This window comes from Bufo bufo, chromosome 8 (genome assembly GCF_905171765.1).
Source record: "Bufo bufo chromosome 8, aBufBuf1.1, whole genome shotgun sequence".
NCBI lineage: Eukaryota > Metazoa > Chordata > Amphibia > Anura > Bufonidae > Bufo > Bufo bufo.
Window position 1 is genome coordinate 19,617,411 of NC_053396.1, and position 20,763 is coordinate 19,638,173.

The 20,763-nt window shown below is 45.9% G+C and overlaps 1 protein-coding gene across 2 annotated transcripts in view; it reads left to right on the top strand.

Annotated features, from left to right (window-relative positions):
- Positions 1-6,597, top strand: part of WNK3 (WNK lysine deficient protein kinase 3) — a 114,415-nt gene extending 107,818 nt beyond the window's left edge. For both annotated transcript variants that reach the window (XM_040404952.1, XM_040404951.1), the window contains exons 21-24: positions 423-898; positions 1,421-1,632; positions 1,962-2,164; positions 3,754-6,597. In XM_040404952.1, the coding sequence (XP_040260886.1) occupies positions 423-898; positions 1,421-1,632; positions 1,962-2,164; positions 3,754-4,068 (1,206 nt within the window). In that variant the 3' untranslated portion in view covers positions 4,069-6,597. The remainder of the gene's footprint in view (positions 1-422; positions 899-1,420; positions 1,633-1,961; positions 2,165-3,753) is intronic.
- Positions 6,598-20,763: the final 14,166 nt, after the last annotated feature.

Here is a 20,763-nt window from a genome sequence, read left to right on the forward strand (position 1 = left end):
TGGGGGAATGGGGGTGCCGAGTGTTGGATCCTTGCAATGTAATATTGACTGCCTATCCTTAGGAGGGGAAATCAATTTTAAAGAACATTTATTGGGTGGGTTTAAGTCGCCACTTTTGTCTTCTCTGATTTCACATAAGTAGACAAACGGTCATATGAGGGCATGTTTGTTAGTGGGGGCAACTAGATTTGACACAGCCCCCAATTGTCATTACAACAGGGATGGGATTGCTGTACCTGGGATAGTTAAATTTAAAGAAATATGTATAAGTATTAATGGCAAAATTCTGCACCTGAGAGGCTGATGAATTTTGCACATAGTTTGACGTAACCTTCAATAAAACATCCATTCTTGATTTTTATACAAAAACCGTCTTCGTTGCCTTGTGGCTTTATTCTTTTCCTTCACTTTCTTATCTTCAGGTTGTGACAGTTCCACAACAAGAGCAGTCAGTTGCCGCCAAATCTCCCAGTATTCCCTCCACTTCCCTGCCGTCAGAGAAAACCATTTCTGCAGAAGAGATGGAGTCTGCCGCCACTAGAGCTGTGGAGACGCCGCAGTCTGCCAGCACAGCTTGTGAGACAGATACATCTTCTCTTACCCCTGATCGGGAACTGGAAGAAACCTCCGTCACATGCAGCAGCGCCCCATCTAGCTCAGCACTGTGGATGAAAGAAATCAAGAAGGAAAGCTTTACAAAGCAGCCTAGTAGTGACTCGGAAATGTCTGCAGCTCCGGGTAAAGCCCTGGAGACTGGACAGAACTGCCTGGGAGAAAAGGCCTTCACCCAAAAGCAGAACTCCCTTCTCTACTCTCCATCTTCTCCCATGAGCAGTGACGATGAGTCAGAATTAGAGGATGAGGATTTAAAGGTGGAACTGCAGAAACTTCGGGAAAAGTTAGTGCATTCTGATGTTTTCTTTACCTTTTTAAAAAATGTCCATCCTTACAGGAAAGTTAAAGGTTTCTCCAGCTCAAAGAAGAGAGCAATATGTATGTTTGCATTGTACGAGAAAGTTACCAATTGCGCCATTTCCAGGTTTCACTGTGACTCCTGTTTCTCCCCGACAGTCACATGATTGGAGAAATGCGGTTTGTACAGCTGTGGCATGATGTCCCGTCTGCACCCTCAACCCCCTTAGATGGGATGTGCGGGACTGCTTGACGCAGTGGTAGACACTGCAGTGTTCTGGGCAAGGGGAAATCACAGCCAAAGTTTAAAATAAAGTATAATTAGTAGGTGAATTTTCTGATCTTGCAGAATTGGATCAAAGGACAGGAGAATATTATGGGGAAAAATTGCTGGGATAAAAAAAAAAAAATGTGTGTATATATATATAATTTATTTTTTTTTGTTTTCTGTATAAGCTTTCCTTTAAACAGAATATTAGACCAATGCATGGGTTTACTCTTTGCACAGGCACATTCAGGAGGTGGTGAGCTTACAGGCCCAGCAGAACCGAGAGCTACAAGAAGTATATACACGCTTGTGGGCTTTAAGGGATAACAAAGCACAGACCTCTGACAGTCCTTCCCAGCCAATGTCCCCACGTCGTCCCAGGTCTCTGAAGAGTAAGCAGCGCAGCCGGCCACAGTCCATGACCCACATGGATAATGGGATCGGACATTCAGGTAAGCTGTCATTCATAAACGTCAGTCGCTCAGTATCCGTCACTTGAAGATACTTTATCAATTATTTGTTTAAACTGATGATCTATCCTCTAGATCATCCGCATCAGCTGTTTGAGAAGGCAGCAGCGCCGCGGCCTTCTCACGGTTTCCCGCAGCCCAGTGACGTCACGACTAGTATCAACTGGCCTGGGCGCGGCTAAGCTCTGTTTTGAATGGAGCTTAGCCCCGCCCAGGCCATTGATACTAGTCGTGACGTCACTGGGCCAGTGGTAAACAGTGAGAAGACCGCTGCACTCTTCTAACGTAGTCTTTTTGTGTTCCTTATTCAGATCAGCAGTGTAGTGAGAGTAACTCGGATGCCTGCCAGCAGTCGACCTTTGAGAAGAAGAGCCTGTTCACTGACGATCTGCATAAGCTGGTGGATGACTGGGCAAAGGACAATGCAGGCAACATGCATCAAAAACCTAGCCTGAATCAGATCAAACTGAACCAGAACCGCCCAGAGGCAGATGGTTGGAGTCGGGGTCATGAGGTAACAATTAACCCCAAAGTCATTCCTTAAAGAGGACCTTTCACTTGTAAAAACTATGTGAACTAAGTATGCTGCCATGTAGAGCGGCGCCCGGGGATCTCACTGCACTTACTATTATCCCCGGGCGCCGCTTCGTTCTCCCGTTATGCCCTCCGGTACCTTTGCTCCTTAAGTTATAGTAGGCGGGTCTTCCCTTGTCCTGTGGGCGTCTCCTTCTCCTAGGCTGCAGCGCTGGCCAATCGCAGCGCACAGCTCACAGCCTGGGAGGTTTTTTTCTGTGCGCTGTGATTGTAAAAACTTAGTTCACATAGTTTTTACAAGTGAAAGGTCCTCTTTAATCCTTTCATAACCAAAGGTCTTAGACCCCCAAGACAAGAACTAAATTTACCCTTTGAAAATCACACATTTAAGTCTTTATTCACGTCCAGTGTGAGCCCTCAATGAAAGTATACTTTGGGAGGATTTCATGCTGTATTAGGCTGAGTTCACATCTGCGTTCTCCTCTCCGTTCTCCTACTCCGTTATAGGAGCAGGAGGATGGATTCAGCACATAATTGAGCCTATGAGGCCCATAGACTATTATGGAGTCCATTAGGTTTCCGCTCAGAGGAAGATTTTTGAGGCGGAAACAAAAATTGTGCATACAGGACTTTTGTTTCCGCCTCAAAAATCTCCCTCTGAGTGGAAACCTAACGGACTCCATTAGTCTATGTGGCCCGTAGGCTCCGTTTGGCTCAGTTATGTACCAAACCCATCCTTTCCGTTCTCCTGCTCCTATAACGCAGCAGGAGAACGGAAAAGCTGAACGCTGATGTGAACTCAGCCTAAGGGCTCATGCACACGAACGTATTTTATGCACTGCGCCACCAATGATAATTAACGTTTACTATACAAACACAGCCGGCAGCAGAAGCACATTGCTGGCACCCGACCTCTGACAGGGCGCTGCGATCAGCTGCAGTTAACCCCTCAGTTGCAGCACCTGAGGGGTTAATTGCTGCGGATCGCAGCGCCCTGTCAGAGGCAGGGTGCCGGCAATGTATTTCTGCCGCCGCCTTCATTTGTAATGTATTAAACGTTAGTTATCATTGGTGGCGCAGTGGCCAGAGCCCCTCCCCTCCTCCGCCCCGCTGCGCTCTCATTGGTGGCAGTAGCAGCAGCACAGGGGGAGGGAGAGACTGCTTCCTTCTTCCCTGTGCTGCTGAGCGAACATGGCGCACGCTGACAGCAGCGCGCTCCATGTTCTCTGATACTGGGCTGTGCAGTAGCACAGCTTAGTATCGATTTAAAAGACAAATCCCGGTATCGTATCGATACCGGGCTAAAAGTATCGGCTGGGTACCGAAAGTTCGATACCCGAAAAACCCCCAGCTCCGATACGGAACAACGGATCAGTGAAAAACGTGCTGCAAAACAACGGTCGTGTGCATGAGGCTAGTATTTATTTTAAGAGGTAGGTTACCTTTTTATTGTCTATATGTGTTCATCAATAACATGCTCACTGGTAATTGTATGCCTCTAATATGATAGTGGAGTGAAATGCATCTGCAGGTAATTAATTTTACATTTTGTTCTCATCTCTCGTTCAGGCTTCATCGGTCACATTAAACTTCACGTCCACCTGGGCCCCCCCTTTGTCACAGATTCATGGGACTGTTCCGGCTGCTATCTCGCCGTCACTCGTTCCCAATTTTACATCCAGTGGCATTTCATCCTACCCAATACCGCATGCCTGCCAGCTCAATGCAATGGGCACCGCAGGCTACCCTGTACAGTGGCCTAGCCAAACGCCAGGCCTTCCCGCACAGCACCTTGCAGCAGCATACCAGCCTGGAATCGGAATGCAAGCATTTCCCTCCGCTACAGCTCAGAAAGCTGCTACAATCCCAACATCCCCCAAATGATCCCTTTAAAAGACTGTAGAACTTTCTCTGGGATTTCCCTGCCTTCCTGTACAGACTTCATCGGACCCCCACTCGCCGTTTCTTTGGTTGTTTTACCTCTTTGGTTGGTTGTGATACAAAGGGTGTGCTGTTATTTCCCCTCTCTCCCGTTAACGGGGGATATCCCCCCCCCCCCCCTCCTTTTCTACGTGCTGTGTTGTGTGAATTGGGTTTGAACGTACCCTCGTTGCTCCACCTAGTCATCCTGCAATGTGATTTCACTTTTCACTTTTTACTTTGACAAACCTTTCGAGGCCACCTCCCGAGCCTTTGTACAAGGTTACACAGCACAACAATGTCTCCTTTCTACTAGAAAATCCTCTTTTGGCTTCTTGGGGGCTCCCCATGTTTGTTTGGAGGGTGGTCAACGACCTCCCTGGAAATCTTTTTTTTTTTTTTTTGTATTCAGTGATTCCATTTCAGAATCTCCTAAAACAGAAGCTTCCTACACCAGCTCCGGAATAATGTGAATTGTTAATGCTGTTGTGCATTTTGGATGCTTTCTACCCAGGCAAGCGGTACAGTCTCCGACGGCAACAAGCTTTATTGGCTCCAGAGCAGGGTCACTCGGTTTCTTCATCTGCTCTGGAGCACAATGTCTCTCTGGCTTCACCTGCATGCATTTAAAGCCCCCCATTTCCCCCCTCTCCGGTACCTCCTGATAACATAGAGGCCTTCTAGCTTCTGTCTTTCGCACAACTGCTGCTTCTGCTTTGCCCGCAGACTCTTGCTGTGCCTTGGGGGGGATATTGTACAGTCTGCCGTCTTTTGAATTTGATGACCTGCCATTTTAGACCCCGCAGCGTACAGGCCGAAGGCACTTCAAGTTCAGCTAGTTTGTAGATACATTTTTATACTAGAAAAAAAACTTTGTTCTGTTTTATATATTTTTTTTTTTTCATTTCCCATTTCTTTTTTTACTTCAATGAGGGCTTAATGTGAATGAGGTTTAACAATGTTGCAGAAAAATACTCCATAAACCCAGCGCTTGGGAGCGAGAAGGTAGGAGAAAAGGGGCATTAAGAATTCGGAAAGATACCGGTCGGTGTGCCTGCCGTGGAACTTGGCTGTGGTGCTTGTAGGGACCCCCCGCCTTCATGGGGTAGGCATCTGTTCATCTCAATGGATTCTCTAGGTCCTCTAAAGCAGAGAGCCATGCTAATTAAAGGTATGTTGTGGTAAAAAGAGGTTATCCCTATCTACGAGGTAGGGAATAATTATTAGATTGGTGGGGGTCCGACCACTGGGATCACAAGAACAGCGGTGCCGTACCCCCAGTTGGAATGGAGCAATGGTTGAGCATGTGTATCGTGACTCCATTTAAACTGCCGGATATAGCTGAACGCTCTAGAGTCGAAGCCGTGGTAGGTGTGCTTGACCATCGCTCTATTGCCGCATATGTTATCCCAATAGCCCATTTTAGATCAGTGGGACCCCCACCGATCTAACAGTCATCCCCTATACAGCGCTTAAAGAATAACTTCTTGTTATTTGGAATAACCCTTTAAGGAGGGTAGTGGTCCAAATCCATCTTTCAACCATTTACACATACTAGCCTTGAAAAAGGTGGCACCTAGGCTTGGGAAAGGCGGGGGTCTCCACCCCAGAACCAGCACCACTCATGTCTATGGGCTGTGTCTGGTATTGTAGCAGAGCTCACTTGGATGGGGCCCATGGACAGGCCCTTAAAGGGCACGCCCACGGATCGATGCGTTCTATGGCTCCGGCCTACAGTAAGGTTTCACTGCTGTGAATTGATTTTTGCGCAATAACTATAAGGTAGCGTGTCTAATTGCACATGGGGAAGGTGTGCGTTAACATGAGCGCTGGTTCCTGTTTTTTGTTTTTTTTTGTGCCCCAAAAAATCTGAAATGATTTGAAACCTTTGTGCAATGGAGAATAAGTTCTCGAAGGTTCGGACGGACGGTCCCCACAATCCCGGAGGATGGCGCTCCCCGCCAGTGTCATGTATATATGTACAGTGTCATTCTGATGCTCTGCATGAATGTATCATTTTTCTTTTTTTCTTTTTGTTTTATCTACCTCGTTTTGTGGCGCCCATCCTAAAACACAGGAACCGCACTTTGATGCTTTGTCTCGGAAAGGGTCTTCCCTTTTATCTCGCCTTCCTTTCTGTTCTTCCTGCAGCTCATCGAACAGAGTCGCAGCCGGAAGCAGACATCTGTAGATTACGGCCTGGGGGGGGGGGGGGCTTTTTGTACATGGCATTTCCTAAACTAACTGTAACACAAGTGTCTCTTACTTGCACACTGCTTAGTGACCGGAGCCTTGCCGTCGATGGTCTGAGTTCGCCCTTCGACTGGATTGTCTCGAGGCTCAGTGGTTGCTTTCATTTTTTTTCATTTTTTTTTGCATATAGGGCTATATAGCGATTACTGTAATTGGAGAGATCATCCCCTTCCTGTGACAGGGTCTGGTCTTTCTAGGTGTGTCATGGCCCAAGCTGAAGATAGAACTACCAATCTCTTTGAAAACTTGAAGACTCGTTTTGGTATAGGATTTTTGTCTTGACCTTGCCTTTCTGTAGTTAAGACAGCTGCAGCCTGAAAAAGAGGAGCGGCGCGTAGGTTTGATTAAAAGCCGTATTAAAAATCCACTTTTTTTTAAATTTGATTTTTGTTAAATTTTTCGAAGATTTGGAAAAGGTTCTGCTTCTTTTTTTTTTTGTGTGTGCGCGCATTTACACTCTGGCAAACATATCTATAGGCCCCAGTTTACCCATTTACTGGCCTCCACTGGGACGGTAAATAAAAAAAATTATACTGCACAGTATGTATATAGCAGTGTGAACGCACCCTAGCCAAGAAACTGCGCCACACTTGTCAGTGGGCTACATCTAGTATTGCAGATCATCTTCATTAAGGGGTATCTGTCAGCAGTTTTGTACCTGTTACATGTGCCCTTGGCAGCTGAAGGCATCTGTGTTGGTCCCATGTTCATATGTGCCCGCATTGCTGAGAGAAAGGATGCTTTAATATATGCAAATGAGCCTCTAGGAGCAACGGGGGCGTTGCCATTACACCTAAACGCTCTGGTCTCTCTGCAACAGCTGCGTCCTCGGCACTTTGATTTGACTTTAGGAGATGTCAGGGCCAGGTGTTATGATGGGGCGCGCCAGTTGCAGAGAGAGCAGAGCCTCTAGGTGTAATGGTAACGCCCCCGTTGCTCCTAGAGGCGCATTTGCATATATTAAAACACCATTTCTCTCAGCGATGCTGGCACATATGAACATGGGACCAACACAGACGCCTTCAGCTGCCAAGGGCACATGTAACAGGTCAGCCAGTGTCATAGGTACAAAACTGCTGACAGATGCCCTTTAAATTCTATAGGATTTGGCTGCAATATTAGAAACAACCTCTTTAACGATTTTCTTTGCCTGTGTCTTCTACCCCACAACCAGAGGTAAACTGCCTGGTCTGCCTTGGATCAAGACACTGCTAATTGCATAGGAAATGTGCTGATACAGTAGTAAAGTGGGTTCCTGCTTCTGGGCGTATCCTCGGAGACCAGGTAGTTTAGCTTCGGCCAAGCAGGTGGCACTGCCTTAAGATGGATGACCCGAGTGTTTAGGTTGGCACACGTCGATGGTGTCGTGACTGCTCTCTGCATCCATATTTTGTCTTATGGGCGCTAGTGGTTTCTTTTAGCTGGGTCGTAGTGCATATATAGTTTCTTTTTGCTCGAGGTTGTCGTCTGAAATCCTCTGTTCAGCTTTAAATCTCTGTGGATGCACAGCTATAGGACAGTAATACGTTGGCGCTCGGTCAATAGGTGAATGTGCCATAATTTCACCCACCAGAGGGCGGTGTGTGTGTGTGTTTGATACCCCAATGTATTCCCTACATTTGAACCAGTGATGGATGGATTCCATAGCGCCAGATGAGAGGCCTCGGGGAGCGATGATGTCGCGGCTCTGAAAGTCCTGGACGTTTCTGTCCCCTTAAGAGTGTGTGTTGTATATAGGATGGTGTGCAGATGTGGTTTTCTGTCCTGTGGCTCTCCGACTGGGAGTTGTAGTTTTTACGATGGCTGGAGAGACACAGGTTGGAGATCACTGGTGCGGGAGCGCAGCTTATGTGCACTTCTGTCACGATCGGGGGCCTATCCTCTCTTTATTACGGCAGTAGCACCGACTTACTGGGAAGTAAGCGCCTGGTAGGACTGTGGGTTCGCTTATACACTGCAGCACCTCTCTTGCAAAAAGCGAATCTTCACCTTCTATCCTCATGCCGTTTTTACGTCCAGAGATAAGTTCTGAATAATTTCTTAATAAATCGTAAAAGGGATCACAGCTTAGTTTTTCTCATACATGGCTCCAAATCCTTTGCATTGACTTTCAAACATAACATGCTGTTTACCTGCACTCCCCACTAGAGGGAGCGCACTGCATTCTGTGATATTGGCTTCTATGGCTACTGGTAGCCATAAGCTCCCTCTAGTGGTGACCGCAGGCAGACAGAATTTTATGATCTAATGCTTGACTATGCGGGGGATTTGGAGCTCTGTGTTAAAGGGTTTTATTAAATATATATATTTTATTTTTTCAAGGTGAACATTTAAAGCTCCAATAAATATACCAACAGATTGGCACCTACATCATAAACGCGACCACCTTCTGCACATGACTTGCTGCCTATGGCTGTGGTTTCTGTCCATTTCAGACTATTGTGACTTTTGTACATTGCATTCATGGCGGCACACTTAGCCATATAGTGTCTTTATACTTGTTTGGTTCTTTATAGTCCGGGCCTAGAGAGGGGGATGGGGGGTCAATGATCCGGCGATTACGTTTATTTAATTTTTTTTGTTTGTTTTGTTTTTTCGAGTTGCGGCACCCAATAAACTGTGAATAGGATTGTTTAGTTTTTTCCTCTGTGATGTTTAGTTATTGTTTGCTGCTTGCAGTACTCTGCAGGATCGTGCGGGAGCGATGTTCTGCCGCCTCAGTCATCCTTAGCACGCAGGCACATGGAGGATTCGCTGTTACAGGGCCGGTCACGTCTGCTCTGCTCCTTTACTTGGCTGTCGGTTTGTCTTTAGGTGAATGTAGCTTTAATGGAATGTAATTGCGATCTCTCCAGCTCCCTTATCTCGGTACTTACCTAGTAAAGCGGCGTGAGGGGACCACCCTTCAGTTCGGTCGTCCTCCGTAAACCGCCTTCATAGTAAGGATCGGAGGAAATATGTGCTTTATCTTTTGTCTTTTTTGTGAGGTGAGCTGTGACTTACGGTATATAATCGTATGAGGAGGCAGTATTGTATGGGGCACGCTGGCGACTTAAAGACCGCCATTCACCAGTGACTTTACGTACTTGAGACGTCTTCTAGTGGTACGTTACAGGGAAAGCTGGGTGTTGAGTAGTCCCATCTGAAGTGGCACATTGTTAGCATATCCACTCTTTATAGGGTTGTAGGGGAGGGTCTGACCACTTGGCGCCCCACTGGTCCTGAGAATGAAGGGAACATGATTCTGGTAACTGGATATGGTCCTATACCCCTTCCTTCTCAGGATTGGTGGGAATCTTAGAGGGCACGCTCCACCTGTCGTAAAGTAATACCAGATGGGAATGCCCCTTTAATGACTGTCCACCAGTGACAAACGCCTGTCTCCAGCGGCAGCCCTGCCTACTAATGCCGCAGTATACCTGCCGGCAGAAGCGGAGTGATGAACCACACCATTGACAGCCAGCCCGGAAGCATAATAGATAAGTAATGGCCGAATTGGTGTACATACATAGCTTCTGACGAGAGGGAGTCACCCCTCCTGACATGTCTGTTTTAGTCACTACTTGTATTCCCCATCTAATACCAATTCTGGAGCATCTGTTTTTGCAATCTGCGTTGTGCTGTTCCTCTGTTATCCCCCCTTGGAAATTTTGGATTTATTTGACCATAGGACATCGCCATTCCCCTGGTCTCGGACACTGTTAGCTCTGGTTGGACAGGGCCGGAGTAGGCAGGGACACACCCCAACTGATAAAGACCAGTGGTCAGGGTATTCATACAGTTCGAGGTGGAATAGTAGAGGAACGGCACAGGGCCCAGTTGTAGGAAACCGTAATTCAGAGTTGTTAGTACATGGAGAAAGCAAGTATTTACTAAAACGGACACGTCGGGATTGCTGACGGATCCTTTATATGAGGCTTAGTGATTGGGCCGGTACGACTGCGGCCCGTCTGACCCGACCTTGCTGCATCGAGGGTCTACAGTACGGTATTCACAGGATGGGTCAGATGGGGCGACACGCTGGCCTTCTTTAACGGGTCGCACATGGATGTCTGAACCCGGTGTTACACTCATGAGGAATAGCGGGCTGAATGGGAGACGTAGAGGAGCGAGAGGTTTCCCTGGAGCAGCGCACGAGCTTTACTGTACAGCCCAGTGCTTGTATTTCATGTCTGCAGGAGGCGGTGACTTGTGCCTCTCAACAAGTCGCCACACCTGTAAGTAAATCGCAGTTTTTTTTACATGTATATACGGTTTCTGTTCCTTTAAGATGAGCCGCTTTACGCCACCGTTGTCCTATTCCGTTTCCTTTCTTGCGTTTATCTGATGCATAAGAGAAGCCAGGTCGTGAAGTTTCGCCCTACCCCCACCTCCATTCAACCTGCTGATTTCGGAATGACGTTCACAATTTTGCGTTGTTGACATTTTCAGACTGTGAATAATTATTATTTTTTGTTTTTGCTCACCCCAGGGATTTGTTCAGAATGTCTGCCCCTTTAACGCCCCCCCTCCCCCCCCACACACCTTTCCTTTTTACTGCTAAATACCAAATAGCAGTGAACATTGCGACGATTTAAAGAGCCGAAGCTAAAGAAGAACCCCGGCGTTTCAGTTCTGTTGAAGCGGCAGCTCCGGCTCTGGTCTGTTTTTGCCTTTTTGTATTATTTCTTACGAGTCTGAACAGATCCCTGCTTTAAATCTACCAGTGGTTTGTGTTTTATACATAATATATATATATATATATTCTTATTACAAGTACTGTGTTTATTTTTGAAAGTTGGTCTTTTACTGCAATATACTTCAGTTTAGAGACGCAGCATGCACTTTTTTGGGGTATTTTAGAATACTAACATTCCATCACTGGAATTGTAATTGTTTAACTACAGGAGGTTCTTGTAAAGTTTGCATAAAAAAAAGTTCATTAAACTGTCATTATTAAACTTTTCGATGTTTTCTTTCTTGCACATACACACACAAACGTTTTCAGACTTCCACTTTTTTTCCCCAAAGAAGTTGTGGTGGCCCAAAGCCATAAAATGTAATGTAATGTAAATCAAACTGCCACTAGGTGGATCTTATGAGCACGGTGAAGACACCTATATGGCGTTTGTGTGTAGTTAGCTCCTCCTAGTGGCAGCTGCAGGAGGCTAGAATTTTATAATTTAAATTGGAAAAACCCTCCCGAAAATGTCACTTTTTATTGTAGATTTTTAATTTAAGTAACTATAGCTGGGGCACAACTCAGGGGAAACAAGTATATTTTTAACCCATTATTGACATAACTAAGTTTAGCCTTAAAGGGAACCTGTCACCAGGATTTTGGGTATAGAGCTGAGGACATGGGTTGCTAGATGGCCGCTAGCACATCCGCAATACCCAGTCCCCATAGCTCTGTGTGCTTTTATTGTGTAAAAAAAGATTTGATACATATGCAAATTAACCTGAGATGAGTCCTGCCCCTGAGATGAGTCAGGGACAGGACTCATCTCAGGTTAATTTTCATATGTATCAAATAGTTGTTCTTTTTTACACAATAAAAGCACACAGAGCTATGGGGACTGGGTATTGTGGATGTGCTAGCGGCCATCTAGCAACCCATGTCCTCAGCTCTATACACAAAATCCCAGTGACAGGTTCCCTTTAAGGATCAGTAACATTTTTCTCCCTTTGTGTTCCAGAAGTCATAACTTTTTTTTATTGTTATCCTTTTTTTTTTTTTTGTTTTGCGGAATGAGTTGCATTTTTTTTTAGAATCCATATTGGGGTACATATAGTGTATTAAATAAAATTTTATTAGGGTAAAGGATAAAAAAAAATCTGCATTTTTAACATGTGGTAAATACAATTATGATGATGCCAAATTTATGGTATTTTAGATTTTTTTTCCTTCTCTCCTGCAGGCTGTCAGCTCCTGCAGTGCCCCATTCTCCCTCTCTTACTCCAGGAGATCACAGCCATCTAAAGGGGGAAAGCTGCGTAGCAGCTAGACATATGGACCTGGTGTTGTTTAAAGCTGACAATCTAAGCTTTTAAAACAAGACCAGAATCACAGGAGTATCTTCACTACATCGGGGGATATAGCTGTTATAAATTAGATCAGGATTGAAAGCAGTTAACCTGTTTTCATTTTCAGCTGCTATCACTCCTGACCCATTTTCTAAGGCCCCTTTCACACGGGCGAGTATTCCGCGCGGGTTGAACGCATTGCACCCGCACTGAATCCTGACCCATTCATTTCTATGGGGATGTGCACATGAGCTGTGATTTTCACGCATCACTTGTGCGTTGCGTGAAAATCGCAGCATGTTCTATATTCAGCGAAGTGAATGGGGCCGTGTGAAAATCGCAAGCAAGTGGCATGGTAGCTAGGAGACGATCGGGATGGAGACCCGATCATTATTATTTTCCCTTATAACATGGTTATAAGGGAAAATAATAGCATTCTGAATACAGAATGCAAAGTAAAATAGTGATGGAGGGGTTAAAAATAAAATTAACTCACCGAGTCCACTTGATCGCGTAGTTGCGGATCTCTGTCGTCTTCTGTAATGTTGAGCTGCCGGCTAAGGACCTGTGGCGACGTCACATCACATGATCTAATCACATGGTCCCTCACCATGGTGATGAACCATGTGATTGGACCATGTGATGAGCACAGTGATGTCATCAAAGGTCCTATTCCTGTGCACAGCAAAGAAGACAGAAGAGATGCCGGCTGCGCGATCAAGTGGATTAAGGTGAGTTTAATTATTTTTTATTTATTTTTTAACCCCTCCAGCGCTATTGTACTATGCATTCTGTATTCAGAATGCTATTATTTTCCCTTTATAACCATGTTATAAGGGAAAATAATACAATCTACAGAACACCAAACCCGAACTTCTGTGAAGAAGTTCGGGTCTGGGTACCAAACATGCTGATTTTTCTCACGCGCGTGCAAAACGCATTACAATGTTTTGCACTCGCGCGGAAAAATCGTGCATTTTCCCGCAACGCACCATCATCTTATCCAGGCAAAAAACATGACGCCCGTGTGAAAGAGGCCTAACAGCTATGTAGTGGAGATAATTCTTTGGTTCTAGTCTTATTCTAACGCTTAGATCGTCAGCTTTTGAACAGCTGCTACAGATCCCGAGATATGAGGGGTAAAAGCGGCCATCCCCTCTCACCCTGCTGCCTAAGTTCTGCTTCGCCGAACTGTTACGTCCTTTTATCAAAGCCCAAGCAGAGCTCAGGCAAAAATGTTAAGTGGTTAAGGTGGTTTTCAAATTATTAATGTAAAAAAAAAAAAATTGGGGCGACATATAGTACAGGACATTCTCTTTCTAAGGGGCCATTCACACGTCCGCAATTTCGTTCCGCATTTTGCGGAACGGAATTGCGGACCCATTCATTCCTATGGGGAAGCATGATGAGCTTCCCGGACACGGAATTGCGGACCCGCACTTCCGGGTCCGCAATTCCTTTCCCGAAAAAAATAGAACATGTCATAATCTTGTCCGCAATTGCGGACAAGAATAGGCATATTCTATAGTGCCGGCGATGTGCGGTCCGCAAAATGCGGAACGCACATTGCCGCTGTCCGTGTTTTGCAGATCCGCGGCTCCGTAGATCCGCAAAACACGTTTCGGACGTGTGAATGGAGCCTAACAAACCTAAAGCCAGCCCTGTACCACACATGGATCCAGAGATCTCATTGCTCTGCTAGATTTATTTCAAGGTGACAGCTCAGGGAGCATGTCCTTTTTAGGGAGCGTGTGTCCTTTCTGCTGCAGCTCTCCCTGTAACTGTCGCAGCTTCAACAGTAGAAACGGAGGTGGCAGTTGAAGATCTAAACTGAGCGCGTGTGTCCACCTTAGTGAGGTGGACAGAGAAACATGGGAAAGAGCAAACAGCAGGTGGCGCTATACACACAGATTTTATTGAGTATCTCAGCGGCTATAGCAAATGTTTAATTACATGCAATTACCAAAGTATTCAGATCCATATGCGGGTTTAAAAAAATGTTGAATATTTTTCATCGGACAACCCCTTTAACTCATGGGATGTTTTATTACATATAAAAGTGTGCAGATCAGCATAGGTTTACTGGAATTTCTTCCAAGGGCTTAGGATACTTCCATTTAAACACATATCTTTGTGGATGACACATTACTTTCCATCACCCACAGCTGTGGCCCTGGAGATGAGCAGGGACCAGCAGACCTGATCTGACGGGTAAGAACATGATCCGTTAGATTCTGAAAAGTAGGCGACATAATCCAGTCTGCAGCGCTCCCCGCTGACTCCCAAATTGTCTGCTTCAGCAGGTGCAATGCATTGAGTTTCCATTGTAGTGCATGCAAGTCTAAGGCCTCATTCACACGTGAGTGATTTATGGACATGCACGCTCTGTGTTCTCCGCGGACAGCACACGTACAGATTAATTTTAATGTATGTATTCACATCTGTGTTTTAGCACGCTCTATGTTCATGGTTGTTGCTCTGAAAAATGTCTTTTCAGCTGTGACACTTTGACTAAACACGGATTCTTCACAGAAATCTTCATGGATGCATCACTGACCGTCTTATCGCGGATTTCATCACAGACGTGTGAATGAGGCCTAAGGTCACCATGCAACGCCATGAGTTGGTTGGAGTGGTATATGGTGCACTGGTTTTGGACTCTGCACCAGCGGGAAGGTAACGAGTCAAACTGGGTTTGGCAGATGACAGGAGACCGCGCCCTGGGCCAACGTGCAGTGCCAGCTGTGTGCTTGGCAGATAAGTGGAATCCAGACGGACTTCAGTGAGCAATCTGTCATATCTCAAGTTGTGCTCTTGCTTAGATGCCTATTCTAGTGGTGAAATTGGGCTTTCCGCCTCCATGGGGTCCCAGCAATCACAAGAATAGGGGGGGGGGATCGGTGGTTCACCTGTGTCCTCTCCATTCACTTCTATGGGACTGCCACGTACAGTGCTCACAGCAGCAACGGTCCTTTCTCATGGGACTGTTCAGCATCACTTGTGGACCTCCATTCTCATGATTGCTGGGCGTCCCAGTGGTCGAACCCCCAGCGATCAGACATCCTGTGGATAGGGGACAAGTATTAACCGCTTTGAAGGTTTATCCTGTTATAAGTTATCTCCGTCAGCAGTTTTTCACCTATGACACTGGCTGACCTGTTACATGTGCACTTGGCAGCTGAAGACATCTGTGTTGGTCCCATGTTCATATGTGACCGCATTGCTGAGACAAATTATGTTTTAATATATGCAAATGAGCGTCTAGGAGCAACGGGGGCGTTGCCATTACACCTAGAGGCCCTGCTCTCTCTGCAACTGCCGCACCCTCTGCACTTTGGTTGATCAGGCCAGGCAATGAAAACATCATCACCTCTGGCCCTTTCAATCAAGCAGAGAGAGCGTGGCAGTTGCAGAGAGAGCAGAGCCTCTAGGTGTAATGACAACGCCCCCCGTTGCTCCTAGAGGCTCATTTTCATATATTAAAACTTCATGTTTCTCAGCAATGCGGGCACATATGAAGATGGGACCAACACAGATGTCTTCAGCTGCCAAGCGCACATGTAACAGGTCAGCCAGTTTCAGAGACACAAAACTGCTGACAGATGCTCTTTAAATGGACAGGTGTATATGTATTTGCACTGCTGCTCCATTCAACTCCATGGGCCTTGATAAGGGATAAGTTGTAATGGGACATCCAAAACAATGTACCCTTAGGGGGGGTGAGTAACAGTTAAAGGGGTTCTGCACTTTGTTTTAACTGATCTATCCTCTGGATAGATCATCAGCTTCTGATCGGCGTGGGGTCTGACACCCGGGACCCCCGCCGATCAGCTGTTTGAGAAGGCAGCAGCGCCGCGGCCTTCTCACTGTTTACTGCTGGCCCACTGACGTCACGACTAGTATCAACTAGCGTGGGCGGGGCTAAGATCCATTGAAGTGAACAGAGCTTAGCCCCGCCCACGCTAGTTGATACTAGTCGTGACGTCAGTGGGCCGGCGGTAAACAGTGAGAAAGTGCAGAACCCTTTTAAGCTAACCATATAGAAGATAACTCAGCTAAACGCCTTTTCTGATCCCTCCCCTATAAACATGAATGCTCAGCTTGACCGAGCATGCATGTGTCCTTAAAGGGAACCTGTCACCTGGATTTTGGGTATAGAGCTGAGGACATGGGTTGCTAGATCGCCGCTAGCACATCTGTAATACCCAGTCCCCATAGCTCTGTGTGCTTTTATTGTGTAAAAAAAACCGATTTGATACATATGCAAATTGACCTGAGATGAGTCAGAGCTTGAAAATATTACTCTTCTCTGGTCACACAAGTAAGATATGACTCTTTTATATTAATTTGCATATGTATCAAATCGATTTTTTTTAACACAATAAAAGCACACAGAGCTATGGGGACTGGGTATTGCGGATGTGCTAGCGGCCATCTAGCAACCCATGTCCTCAGCTCTATACCCAAAATCCCGGTGACAGGTTCCCTTTAAGGGCTCATGCCCATAAGCGGACTTGCTTAGTGCCTGTGCTGTGGGCCACAAATTGCTTCCGATGCGCATCTACGTACCGCAAAAAAAGATAGGAGAAGCCCTAGCTTTTAGTTGTATCTGGCAGATGTGGATCTATTCATGTCAATAGTTGTATACGGGCAATGAGCAAGAATCTGGCATTGAAATTAAACATCGCCGACATCGAGTAACTTGAGACAAAAAAAAAAATATTGTTTGCGTCATGTGACTGGAGCGTGAGTGAAGTACTTGCTATTACTCATGCTCCGTGGTCACCCGCCGGCCCGCACTGCGCTGGAACTTGACACATCGTCAGATTAAAATAGACAAATCACCAGGACCAGATGGCATACACCCCCGTGTCCTAATAAAATTAAGTAATGCCATAGCAAGACCCTTATTTCTGATATTTAAGGACCCTATACTGACAGGGAGCGTTCCCCAGGATTGGCGCATAGAAAATGTGGTGCCAAAAAGTAGTGCAAAAAACAGAGCCGGGAAACTATAGGCCGGTAAGTTTAACATCCGTCGTGGGTAAACTGTTCGAAGGTTTTCTAAGAGATGCTATCTTGGAGTACCTCAATAAAAATAAGCAAATAACACCATATCAGCATGGCTTCATGAGGGATCGGTCATGTCAAACTAATGTAATCAGTTTCTATAAGGAGTTAAGTTCTAGACTTGACAGCGGCGAATCAATGGATGTCGTATATCTGGACTTCTCCAAAGCATTTGACACTGTACCACATGAAAGGTTAGTATATAAAATGAGAATGCTCGGACTGGGAGAAAACGTCTGTATGTGGGTAAGTAACTGGCTGAGTGATAGAAAACAGAGGGTGGTTATTAACGGTAACAACACTCAGATTGGCTCACTGTCACTAGTGGGGTACCTCAGGGGTCAGTATTGGCCCTATTCTCTTCAATATATTTTATTAATGATCTTGTTAGAAGGCTTGCACAGTAAAATATAAATTTTTGCAGATGACACTAAACTGTGTAAAGTAATTAACACTGAAGAGACAGTATACTGTATATACACTACAGAGGACAGTAATACTGTATATATACACTACAGAGGACAGTATACTGTATATATACACAACAGAGGACAGTATACTGTATATATACACTACAGAGGACAGTATACTGTATATATACACTACAGAGGACAGTATACTGTATATATACACTACAGAGGACAGTATACTGTATATATACACTACAGAGGACAGTATACTGTATATATACTACAGAGGACAGTATACTGTATATACACTACAGAGGACAGTATACGGCTACAGAGGGATCTGGATAGATTGGAGGCTTGGGCAGAGAAGTGGCAGATGAGGTTTAACACTGACAAATGTAAGGTTATGCACATGGGAAGGAATAATGCAAGTCACCCGTACATACTAAATGGTAAAACACTTGGTAACACTGACATGGAAAAGGACCTAGGAATTTTAATAAACAGCAAACTAAGCTGCAAAAAACTGTCAGGCTATTGGGAGATCTAATAACTATGTATAAATATATCAGGGGTCAGTACAGAGATCTTTCCCATCATCTATTTATCCCCAGGACTGTGACGAGGGGACATCTTCTGCGTCTGGAGGAAAGAAGGTTTGTACACAAACATAGAAGAGGATTCTTTCCGGTAAGAGCAGTGAGACTATGGAGCTCTCTGCCTGAGGAGGTGGTGATGGTGAGTTCACTAAAAGAATCCAAGAGGGGCCTGGATGTATTTCTGGAGTGTAATAATATTACAGGCTATAGCTACTAGAGAGGGGTCGGGGATCCAGGGAGTTATTATGATGTCTGATTGGAGTCGGGAAGGAATTTTTTCCCCCTTTAGTGGGGAAAATTGGCTTCTACCTCACAGTTTATTTTTTTTTTGCCTTCCTCTGGATCAACTTGCAGGATAACAGGCCGAACTGGATGGACATATGTATTTTTTTTGGCCTCACATACTATGTTATGTAAGCGCACACTATGACCTGGCGCTGTGTGACGTCAGGAGGACAGTGCAGCGCGCGAAGATGAAGAGGATGGACGAGCTGTGATGTATCCGCGGCGCCCCTACAGGAGAGGTAAGTATTACTGGCTCTGGGGACTAATGGCTAGGAGCAGAGATAGTGGCACTGGGGGGCTGATTGCACAGAGGACTGATGGCACTGGGGGAGCTAATGGCACGGAGGACTGATGGCACTGGGGGAGATAATGGCCTGGGGGTCTGATGAGGTTTTTTTTAAAGAAAGAGGTTCTTTTAATGTTTTATTTCTTATTAGAGTACTCGATTAATCGATAGAATACTTGATTACCAAAATAATTGATAGCTGCAGCCCTACCCTTCATACATGTTAGGTGAACGCGTACGGGCAGATTTGTTTCTGCATTTTAGAAATTCATGGGTGCGGCAGAAAAAAAAAATCTTGTTTATATGGAAAGTATTTTCAATCATGGAAATTTCTGCAATAAATATGCTGCATGTGAATATATCCTTATGCAGCTTCACACTTCCATAGAGCTGGGGTGAGGCTAGGCAGTGGGTACAGCTACAGGGCATAGAAAATGGAAATATGATGACGACGGGGGCGTAGCTATAGGGGAAGCGGCTGCTTTGGGGCCCTGACCCAGAAGGGGCCCATCCAGGAGGAGGAGGAGGAGGAGCAGGGGGACTAAAGGATTTGGTCAGGGCCCCCTCAACCGTATTACACAATGAAATTACAGTGACAGTATAGACAGTGTAGAAAAGGGATGGAACAGCTGCCGGGCCTGGTCTGAGAGAGCGATCTTTACTAGCCATAGGAATGGGGGAACGGCATGAAAGGAAGGGGTCGCTAAAAAATTACTGGGGGAGGGGGGCCCCATTCAAAAATTTGCTGTGGGGCCCAGTCATTTCTAGCTACGTCACTGGATGACGACTATGGTTGTTGCTGCTCCTGGTACATACATTAAGGGCTCATGCACTCGGCCGTGCCCGCAAACAGCGGGTCTGCAATATGCGGGCACCAGCCGTATGCTCACCGCACCACGGATGCAGACCCATTCGGAATGGAAGCACTATGTAGTGTTTCCGTAGGGTTTCTGTCCATGCCTCCGCACCGCAAAAAAGTAGTGGATGCACTACTTTTTTGCGGTGCGGACGGACCCCGACCCATTCAAGTTGAATGGGTCTGGATCTGTCTGCGGAATCCGCACGGATGTTGCCCGTGCATGAGCACACAACGGCCGTGTGCATGAGCCCTAAAACTGAACTGGCAAGGGACTGGTGGGATAACGGGTGAAAGCTGCTGCTGATCCTCTCCGGCTGTCGTTATGTGTGAGAACAATGATTTGGCAGCTGACAGCAACGTGTGAAGCTTCATGAGAAACGTGATAGCGTCTTGGCTGGCGCTGCCAACGATCACATTTTACAGAAATAGCATTAACATTGCTATGCCAAGTACATCATAACGTGAATATAGCAACTACCGCTCTGCAGTGACATCCTCAAAGGGGTTGTCCATGGCACGAAACGTCCAAGCCGAGGACAGGAACCCTGATCTGTCCGTAAGGACATAGGAGGCTAAAATACCGTAGCATACCCTTAGTGTGCGTGGGCACTGTGCCAACTATTGTATCGATACCTCAACGGAAGGAGAAATCGGCAGTAAAGTAGAGGAAGAGATGGAGACAATCTAGACTTCAGCCTGCAAACTTACTAAAACGCAAGGTTTTCTGTATTTCCGTTACCAGATCATCTCAAGAACATAGGACTGGAGACTCCAGACTGGATAATCTTCCATAGCTGGTCAAGCACCATACGTTGGATGTATACCAGCCTAACCTGCCAGTTTCAGCGGGGTAGGCCCAACCGTCTAAGGCCAACTGATATGAGTGGGGAA